This window comes from Pygocentrus nattereri, chromosome 11, assembly GCF_015220715.1.
Source record: "Pygocentrus nattereri isolate fPygNat1 chromosome 11, fPygNat1.pri, whole genome shotgun sequence".
NCBI lineage: Eukaryota > Metazoa > Chordata > Actinopteri > Characiformes > Serrasalmidae > Pygocentrus > Pygocentrus nattereri.
In genome coordinates, this window is record NC_051221.1 from 33,617,516 (window position 1) to 33,628,316 (window position 10,801).

A 10,801-nucleotide genomic window follows, 5' to 3' on the forward strand; every position below is an offset into this window, starting at 1 on the left:
TCTAACAGCCTAGCAACAGAGATGCTGCTATTTTATAGACTAGAATGTCATTATTAGGGCTTGATTTGGGGATTGGTGGTGCGGGAGGGACTGCAAGAAGCAGCCATCACCCATGTAAAAAAGAGGCAAAAATCTTCCTCCTTTCCATCCACGTTGGGTTAATGTTATGTGATATCACTTAAGAAGTTTGCTGCACATACACATTTAATTCCATCTATATTTGAGATTTATACAAGTTGTCTTGGATATATTTGGGGTTACCCCCAGTTTCACCCACTTCTTTAAACCTGTTGAGAGCCCCTCCAACGAAATCATATATTAACCATGTCATTTTTGCATTTTTTGCAGCTTTGTACATAAAAATAGACAAACTATGCTTTATTTACATTTTAGTGACCCATTTATTTTAAATACAGAGTTTAAAACAATGTCATAGTATACTTGTATGATTTTTACAAAAAATGTCACATATACAGTTGTTCTTTGTAAGGGCTCAGTTGGTCACAGAGCACTATTTTAGAATTGCCTTTTCTCTGCTAATGGACAAAATAATGAAAGGACAAATTACTCTTGTGCTATCATTTATGCTACAAGATAAACATCTTGTGTGTAGATGTCTCGGCCTGCATGATCTCATTTTTTTCATCAGTGTGCGTATGGCAGTTGTGACAAACACAGTCTCATTTACTGTCTATTTAATATGACAGATGGACCAGCTGGCAATGAGAGAATATACAACATAATCTTGATAGTGGCATGTAAGTCTTAGGTGTAGTTCCTAAAGAAAACACCCTTTTTCTGAGACAAGCATGAGCAAAAGATCAGTAAAGCACTATGAATTTTATTTTGCACATTTTAAGACAGCTCATGCACAGACCCTAAATATGGAATATGTGTCTCGGCTAAGGCAGCGGCAATTATGTTTCATTATAATAGTGTCAGCATGTAATGCTTCCAGCTAGCATGTATTACAGAAAGAGTTCTTTCCTGTACAGAGTGACTCCAAGTGTTTACAAGGCTCCCTGTCTCAGTGTTTAAAGAAAGATAACCGTTTGCTCATCACTTTGTGGCCTGCAGGGGGTCTGCTTTCAAAGGCTAGCAGATGGAGGTGTATGGCTTTGTTTCTCCTAAGTGAATTCTTCAGTAGTTCCAAAAGCTATTCACAACTCCATCCACATCAGAAACGAGCAAGAAGTATCACAATCATATCGCCGGCTTCTTTGCCTAGACCCGCATCATCAGAACACCAGCACCTGCTCCTAGTTTATTCATACATTTCATTTGTTCTTTTTTGTACTTTCCAAGAATTTGCCTAGTCAGTGCTTTATTCTTTTGTTCTATTTCCTTTCTAATCCCTGTAATATTCTTTATTACAGGGATTAGAAATGAAATATTGCTGTTTTGGTACATTCAGAAAATAAGCTGTATTTTCAGTTCTAGTGTTCCACTCCCTTCTGTCCGGTAGTTAACCAATTAGAGTAAAAGAACGAGTCTACTATTTAACGTAAAACATTCTTACATTTGTTTTTGACTGATATAGCACAGGCCTCTGATGCAGCATAGGATATAGTGTGTATATTAGGGCTACACTATTAAACTGACAATATCAAATGAGTCTCTGCAGCAAGTTTCTTTTTTACATTTAGTTAAAGAAAATAATTTTGATGAAACATTGAGTTAAATTAAAAAAAAAAAAAAAAACGTATTCTGGAGAAATGCCTAAAATGCATTGGCTGCATTCATCAATCATACATTAGGCCCGACTATCACTAAGATGTATTTTTGTGTTGGATTTTCTTGGCATTGTTCTGTTTGTGAAAGAGAACAGCCAGTTGGTTTGCTAGTTGAAGGGGAATTCCATAATTTTTTTTTAAGTTTCTGCATAATACAATTGTTGAGATGTGAATTAAGTCATTTAAATGTGTTCACTGTAAAATGGTTCATTATAGAGTAGTGCTCTGAGTCTTTACACTGGTTGGTATCTTATGCCAGTACCTTTCTGCAGTTAATTCATTTAAAAGTTTTGTTTTAGGCTAAAAGCATATCTCAGATCTGTTGAAAACAGTGTCTTTATGGGAGCTTTTAGAGGTGGATGTCTGGTGACCATCCCCAACACTATGAACAATTCTGAATCTGATAATTCCTCCAGAATGAACTGTTTTACATCAGACCATTGTGAACTACTTTCTTTCCATTGTAATGAGGATTTTCCCTATAACCCGTTTCAGCACTGAATGCCAGAACCGTGCAATGCACGTTTTGTGAAAAAACGTTATCACTTCACTTCAGTATGAGGATGGGTGGCAAAATCTCCTTTATTTTTCTATCTGATCTTCTTGTTGTCTGGGAGACACCACAGAGATATTAAGGAGAAATAGTGTGACCCATTTCAGCCAGTATTAATAGTACTTTAATACGAATGCATAGCAAAAACACCGTATTATATACAAGGAATAGAGAGATGAAAGGTGACAAAGGTACACAAAATCACACAAATCCTATAAATTAACCTCAAGAAAAAGAAACAGTATACTGGAGCAGTGTGCTATATGACCAAGCACCTTCTAATACATTATAAAGTGCTTGAAGATACTATACAGTTTCATTACCTGGTCGAACGTAGGCTTAAAGAAATGACTCTTAAAGAAATTAAATGATTAATTTCAGATCATTCACTATGTTAACCATCACCAAAAATCACTCTCTATGCAACCAGTTATGTTGATCCCACTGAACTGCAGTTGAAGAACTCACCATGATTATATTTTATGGTAAATATACTAAACGGGCACCAAAAAAAAAATACAATTTAAGAAAAGCTAAACTTTTATAGTACGAAACCAGACATTCTCTATGTTGAGTTAACTGTTAACTCTATTAACTCACTAATGATGAATAAATCCAAGTGAAGGTCAGTCATTAGCGATCATGATCATGTCATTGGCGATGGGGTCATCCTCCTGTAGTTCCACTGTGATGGTCTTACCCACCAGTTTGAAGATCTTCTCTGCTGGTATTCCCTGTGGTTCTGCCACTTTAACTCCCAGCATATCAAGGGTTAACTCTGTACCCTTTTGCATTGCCTTCCTCGCTACAATGGACTTGCCCAACTGAAACAGATGATTTGAAATAAAGTTTCACAGCTGACTACCAGATGTATTAGCATTGCTACAGTGGTCTTGAGGGGGAATCCCACTGATGTTTCACAATTTCTGCACAATTAAATGGTTAAACACAATCATTTTGAAGGGTTTAATGTGAAATGCTCTGTTCTAAAAAATTCAAAAAGTCAGAATTGTTTACATTGTTTTATGTAATAATATACTGTCATACATATTTCCTGATGCCTGAGGGATTTTTTCCTCCAAGTACATTCACGGGTGATAAATGCAGGGAGCTATAAGGTAAAATAGCAGAATTTCCATTCCAGCAGATTTACTATCAATATTACACATAAAACCTCATATGATGTGAAGGTTCACTGATGGCACTGTGTTTGTTTTGCCAATGTTGCTGTAGACCCCCTGGTTCCTGGTTCCTATCACGATCACTGTAAAGAAGTCAGCAAATTTTTCTACTACCATTTTATGTTAAATCACTCTGAATGTCTGAATTATGCAGAAACTGACTGATTGAAATTGAAAAATTAGCGAAATTTGTCTTTTATTGAAAGAAGCTGGTCAGACTTATTTAACCATTTACATCTAATGTTATGGCTGATCATGTAGAAGCAGCTTTGTCATTATTTACAAGCACGTCTGCCCTGCTACACAGAAGTGTACGTTAGTTTAATTATATGGAAATGATTTGATAACTTGAAAAGGATAGCGGAAATGCAGGCTTTGCTACAGCAGTGAACTTGCAGATATGTTCTTACTTGCAGGTGTTACTGTAATTTCTGACCTTTTTGTGGCAGGACGCTTCGCAGGGCAGCATCTGTTTAACTGGAGAGCCCAGAGCTAGCTCCACTGTACGGATCTCTCGCACCAGTGCTGCCAGCTCGCCTGGCTCTAGTGATGCTGCGTGGTCACTGCCCTTCCAGCTCTTGTCTAGGGTTACATGCCGCTCCACAACCTTTGCCCCCAGGGCTACAGCAGCTACAGACACACTGATGCCCCCTTCATGGCCAGAGTAGCCGATCGGAATGTCAGGAAATTCCTTCTGGAATTCCTGTATTGGAGAAAAGAAATAGCATTGCATCAGAAAATAATGATAATTCTATCCTGTTCTACTCTGCTTGCTATATTTTAAGGATGCAGTGCAGGAGTAAGAAATAAATGAGAACAGGACAACTCAATGACATGATAGCAGTAGTCGGGGAATAGCTGAGACAAAGCAAGTGAGATGGGGTGTCACCATATGCATGTTAATATTCATTTTTTCTATATGGGGTTGTGTACAGTTAGATTTCATATTCTTAAATTACCACAAATAATAATAGTAATAATAATTAGTAATAGTAATAATCATTATTATTATTATGTAAAAACAATGCATTTTAATAATATAATAAAGCATTCTTTTTAAATTATGTATTGAAAATGTATCAAATTGTAAAACAACAGCAATATGTGCTTGTTGCACATTGTAGCACCCCTGCAAACATTTTGAGCTGCTTCCATCTCTATTTTGAAAGATAACTCTATGATTAAATTTTAATATAAAGTGCCCAACAGTTTGTCCCTGAAACTTCATAGTGAAAGAGTGAAGGACTCTTACGGTGATGATGCGTAGGTTGGCGTGCTCTGTGGGCAGTGGATAGGCGCTGGTGCACTGCAAAATAGTGAAGTTTGAGTTATGCTTCTTCACTGTCCGATAAACACAGCGCATGGTCTCCATAGACTGCATACCACTGGATATCACCATAGGCCGACCTGGGGACATTAGACCGCATGTGCTGAGCTGGACTTATACATCTATAAGACAGTTGCACCAAACTGCCATGAAATGCAACTTTGATGTAGAGATGGATGTATGAGATGGAGCACCATCCTGCTGTAAAATTTGACCCCTTTTATAATTGGGAATGTAAGAGGTAGCTAATACCTCTTGATATTTTAGGCTATTGATACTGCCTTCCACCTTGCAAATGTTTCGCACACCCCCATACTGAATGCAACCTCAGACCATGATCTTTCCACCACCAAACTTAACTGTTTTCTGGGTGAATCTTGGATCCATACTGAAGATTCATCTGAGAAATCCACCTTCTGCCACTTTTCCAGGGTCCATTCGTTTAGCAGGCTGTGGGCCTTGGCAAATGCCACACGGTTTTTTAATTGCCTTTTATTTAGTGCTGGCTTCTGGGCACTGATTCGACCATGGAGGCCATTTCGAGACAGAATCCTACAAACTGTTCTAGTTGACACAGGGACTTGAGGTGACCAGGCCTGGTGGAGCTCTGCTGCAGTGGAAGAGGGGCTGGCTTTGGATTTTCTAACCAACAAACGTTCCTCCTGAGCAGTTCTTTTGCGGGGTCTGTCGGACCTGGGCTTGTCAAAAACATCCCCAGTCTCTTCAAATCTTTTTTTAATTCTTTGTACTTGACGCTGAGGCACATTAAAGGTGCCAGCTACCTCTGCAGTGGATCTGGTCTTCAGCCTCTTGATAATCAAGGCTTCGGTCGCAGGGTGGATTTTTGGCATGTTTTGGCAAGTGAAGGTCTGGGGTGCTGGGGTTCTTTTTATACACACCCACTAATTAACCGATCAATTAGTGAGCACAGGTGAGGCTGTAAACTAGGATTGGGTGCATTATATGACAAGGCGACAAAACTTTTGTCTTGCCAAAATCTGACCTTTCTGTGTTCATTAAATGATCAATATTTCTGCAGTGAAGCAAATTTATTTTTGTAATTTAAACCTCATTTGGGAGGGTTTCAGCTTTCATATGAGTCATTTCTAAAACCAGTGGATGAATTTAAAGTCAGTTATAAGCTTTTGTTTCCACAACATGGATAAGTGACAGAACTTCTGTCAGGGACTGTAAATATGACATTTATTGCTCTTAAATATTACATTTGATTATACTTGTACTTCTGCTTGAAAAAACTTTTCTGCATGATTCCATAAAACACAGGTTTAGTCAGTTTGCAGGTGGAAAGTGAAAAGGTGCTTTGATAATAACCACCTTGCTAGAAAATAAAAACAAACAATGCAAGTGCACCTTTCTTGGCAGTCTTTTCCAGGTAAGGGATGTTACTTGTGTCTGCAGAGGCCACTTTGAAGAAGGGTACATCGATTGCATGTAGGAATTCCATAGCCATCTGTGTTAAAACACTTGGTTAAAAAGTTTGTGTGTGTGTGTGTGTATGTATGTATGTATATATATGTGTGTGTGTGTGTGTGTATATATATATTTCTGACTCATGTAAATATTGAAAAAACTGACAGTATTACTTATATTTCACCTAAATACATCTGCATATATTTTAAGAGATTGGCATATCTGTGCATAACGTCACTGTCCGAAACAAACAAGCAAAAAAAAAAACAGGAGATGGCAATTTAATTCCAGTGAGCAAGTACATTTCTTTCATATGGGAAGGCCTTTTGATTTGAATACCACACTCTCATTCAGAATATTATAGATTTACACACACACACACACACACACACACACACACACACACACACATATATACATATATATATATATATATATATATATATATATATATATATATATATATATATATATATGTATATATATATATATATGTGTGTGTGTGTGTGTGTGTGTGTGTGTGTAAATCTATAATATTCACACTGTATTTTGTTACTAAAATATTTCAATGATACAAAATTCTTTCAGAAGTTCTGAATGAGAGTGTGGTATTCAATTTAAAAGGCCTTCCCATATGAAAGAAGATGTACTTGCTCATGTTAAAATACATGTAAAATATATGAGCAATGCATGTGATTTTTTTTAATCAATTGTTTAAACACAAGATCAGTCATTTACATTGTGTGAAAATGTCATGATGAAGGGATACATAGAAGTGCAGAACTGGAATAAAATTGCCATCTCCTGTTTTTGTTTTTTTTTTTTTTTGCTTGTTTGTTTCGGACAGTGACGTTATGCACGGATATGTCAATCTCTTAAACTATATGCAGATGTATTTAGGTGAAATATAAGTAATACTGTCAGTTTTTTCAATATTTACATGAGCCAGAAATACGTTGGCATAATTGATCAGTTTTGACCCACAGGCCACATTTGTGCTGGCCCTGCCTTAAAAAATTTAATTTTCATTTTGCTTTGAGTCCTGCTGTAGAACGTTTTGCTTTTGTGAGTTATAATTTTTCCCATAATAATTCCTTACCTCGTCCATTCCTGATGCAGTGAAGAAAATTCCCACTTCTCTGGAAAACTGCTGCAGTTCCCTGTACTGTTCGTGACTGAACTCTAGATGGCGCTTGTGGGCTCCATATGTGTTTCCCCATGAATGAGGGGAGATGTATGTGCGCTCTAGTGCACGCTTAGTAAACCTGTGCTCAAGCTCACTTTTCTGGAACTTAACACAGTCTGCTCCACAGTCCTAGGTGTGCAGGTGGAGAAAGAGGAAGAGAGAATATATTATCTGAGTTATAAGTAGACAGTGACTGTCAGAAACTGGTTGATGCAAAATGATCTGATCCAGGATGGAGAGTGATTGTCAATACAGCAAAAACTGTGGGTAAGTACATTGTATGTCTTGTGTTTTGTTACATGCTTGTTTATGGACTGCAGGTATCTTCATTTTTGGATGTACACTATACGGACAGAAGTATTGGGAGACCTGCACATTGCACATACAATACCAGGTGTTTGCCAAACCCAGACTCGTCCATCAGACTGCCAGATAGAGAAGCGTCTTATGACATCCCATTCTAAATCCATAGGCATTAACTTGGAAATGATCCCTCCTTTGCAGCTATAACAGCTTCCACTCTGCTGAGAAGCTTTCTGCAAGACTTTGAAGTGTGTCTGTGGGAATTTTTACCCGTTCATCCAAAAGACCAATTGCGTCTGGTCAGCCTGATGTTGGATGAGAGGGCCAGGTTTACAATCTCTGTTGTAGTTCATCCAAAAGGTGTTCAAGTATACTGTTTTCTAAAATCTTTTGGTATGCTGAAGCATTAAGATTTCCTTTGACTGGAACAAAGGGGCCTAGTCCAACCCCCTAAAAAGCTACCCCATATTGTTATCTCTTGGTATTAGTATTGTTTGGTATTGTGTAGTGGGCAAGACTTCTAACACGGCCTTTGTAAGTTACTCTGGATAAGAGTGTCTGTCTTACTCTGGATAAGAGTGCCGTAAATTCCTCCTCTGTCAAACTTTGCCTTTGGCACAGTGCAGTTGGCCAAGTAATGTTCTCCTGGTGTTTGCCAAACCGAGACTCATCCATCAGACTGCCAGATAGAGAAGCGTAATTACATGATTAGTCACTTCACAGACACTACACAATACCAGCCAATACTAATACCAGCTGATAACACTATAGGGTTGTTTTTAGGGGTTGATCTAGGCCCCTTAGTTCCAGTCATCTCTAATCTCTGATCTAGTTCATCCCAAAGGTGTTTGATAGGGTTGAAGTCAGGACTCTGTGCAGACAGGCCATTTTTCTTCCACACCAAACTCACCAAACAATGCCTTTATGGACTTTGCTTTGTGCACTGGGGCTCAGACATGCTGGAACAGAAAAAGGCCTTCCCCAAACCTTTCCCACAAAGTTGGAAGTATGCAATTGTTCAAAATGTTTTGGTCTGCTGAAGCATTAGGACACAGTGGCGCTGTGCTGATGGGATCATGCTGATGTTAATGCCAGAGGAGGTTTAGAACTCTGCACTCAACAGGGCATGTTGATTGATTCATTTATATGTACAGATCCATTACAACAAGTTGTGTGTGATGGTAGTTTATAGCTACAGTTCCAGTTCACTGCTGAATATATAATTAACACAGTTTTTATAAGAGTTAAAGGTAAAAAAGCTCATAGAATTGCAAACCTCATAAACCATAGTCCACTACAATACCTTAGCCATGCGAATCAGTTTCTTGGCAATCTCAATGTCTCCTTGGTGATTCTGACCGATCTCTGCAATGATGAAACAGGGGTTGGAGCCCCCGATCCTTCTTCCTGGACAAAGTTCGAACTCAACTGGCATCTTCAAAATTGATTATGAATTAATTTTGAGGCTTTGATACTGTGTGCTGAGATCCTCTCACTACTGAGCTGATGCTAACTGAAGGGGCTTTCACCAAGGTCAAGTGCCAATTTATAGACCTCAAAAGTTCCACCCCTACTCTTCCCACACTCCCATCGTCAATATTTGCTTCAAAAGACATGTGAATTATGTGATAAAGTGGAATAAAGTGGACCTTTATTTATTTCATGTAGTTATCTTTTTTAATTTCCCTAAAATGTACATACTCAGGAAGCTTGAATGTACACTAGAGAACTTCAGTACATTTTAAAATAATGCGCAAGCATACATAGGTGAATATAAGAGAAACATAGAATACACAGTACTGTACAAAAAAGGAACCTTAGCCTATTGTTTAAAACCATTTATTTTGCCAATAATTGTTTGCCCTTTTAAAAATAGCATATATCATTACAGTAGATGTGACAGTAAAACGTAAAATATAATTTTGAAAAATAAGTCTCCAGCCGTCACAGATTTATTGAAATCCATCTCTATTACATCTGATTTAACATAATAATAATAATAATAATAATAATAACTTTATTAGTACTTTATTAGCTAAACCAGGTATGTGAACTCATCACTTTTTGTATTAATATAATTGACATTTACTGTACCATTATTTTTTTTAAAGTAAATAATCGCATACTGCACAGAGAAGTAGCTTTTCTCTGGACAGTAAGGAAAAAAAGGCCTGTTACTCATTATAGAATTTATCATGTTAATCAGTTATTGCCCCGACTCTGTTAAAGTTTTCTGGGCACAAGTCTAACATCTTCTAACTTTAACACAAAAAGACAACATGAACGGTCACAAAAATGAATATTTAAGCTCGTAAATTGTTGATCCAATAATCGTTCTCCAGTGGTGGATTGTAAATGAAGTATTTAATAAATTTGCCACTGACAGAGTTATTGTAGTCACAGATCATAGAATAACTATATATTGTTGTGCAAAAAACTTTTAGCTGTCATGCCTTGCACAAACTCTCAGAAGGAAGCAAACACCTACATTACCCAGACACCTTCAGGAGGTCAGGTGACTTCTCAACCTCCCTTTGACTCAGACTCGGATTAAGATTACAATGCCCACATCACTAACGGGGATCACGTGATGGTTGATCATCATGTGCCGACCTATCACCGCTCACAGTCCCTTGAATACTAAGTATTACATGTTGTTTTTAGATAGCTTTTAAGCCCAGGCTTTATCTGATTATGTTTGAGGTTTTTGAACTTTTGCCTGTTTACTCACTCTGTTTTTTGCTTATCCCTTTTGTACATCTGCCTTGGACTTTTGCTCTGTGTGTTTTGGACTATATTGCCTGCCTTTTTGACTACATTTTCAGCCATGCCCTATTGTTTAGTTCACCTCACCTGTTATGATCACTATGATCATGTGTTATGATTATGATCCTTCTTCGTCTTCTGGTTCTGACCCATGCCTGTTATTCGATGACACGACTTCAAAGTCAATCATTGAATTGCGGCCTAGGGTGTCCTGGTGCCATGTGCACTTACAGCGAGGAAAATAAGTATTTGAACACCCTGCGACTTTGCAAGTTCTCCCATTTAGAAATCATGGATGGGTCTGAAATTTTCATCTTAGGT

The 10,801-nt window shown here is 37.8% G+C and overlaps 1 protein-coding gene across 3 annotated transcripts; it reads right to left on the reverse strand.

The window, feature by feature from the left end:
• Positions 1-2,291: 2,291 nt before the first annotated feature.
• nansb (N-acetylneuraminic acid synthase b) lies at positions 2,292-9,222 on the reverse strand. 3 transcript variants are annotated; one of them, XM_017706740.1, is made up of 6 exons: positions 9,018-9,222; positions 7,325-7,540; positions 6,166-6,265; positions 4,720-4,874; positions 3,904-4,170; positions 2,292-3,110 (listed from the first exon to the last, which is right to left on the reverse strand). In XM_017706740.1, the coding sequence occupies exons 1-6, from the start codon at positions 9,147-9,149 to the stop codon at positions 2,913-2,915; spliced, it is 1,068 nt and encodes a 355-aa protein (XP_017562229.1). In that variant the 5' UTR covers positions 9,150-9,222; the 3' UTR covers positions 2,292-2,912. The 3 variants fall into 3 exon arrangements, with proteins under 3 accessions (XP_017562229.1, XP_017562231.1, XP_017562230.1); XM_017706741.2 differs by lacking the exon at positions 2,292-3,110 and adding an exon at positions 3,142-3,550; XM_017706742.1 differs by lacking the exon at positions 6,166-6,265 and having other exon boundaries at positions 4,720-4,773.
• Between the last annotated feature and the right edge of the window lie 1,579 nt (positions 9,223-10,801).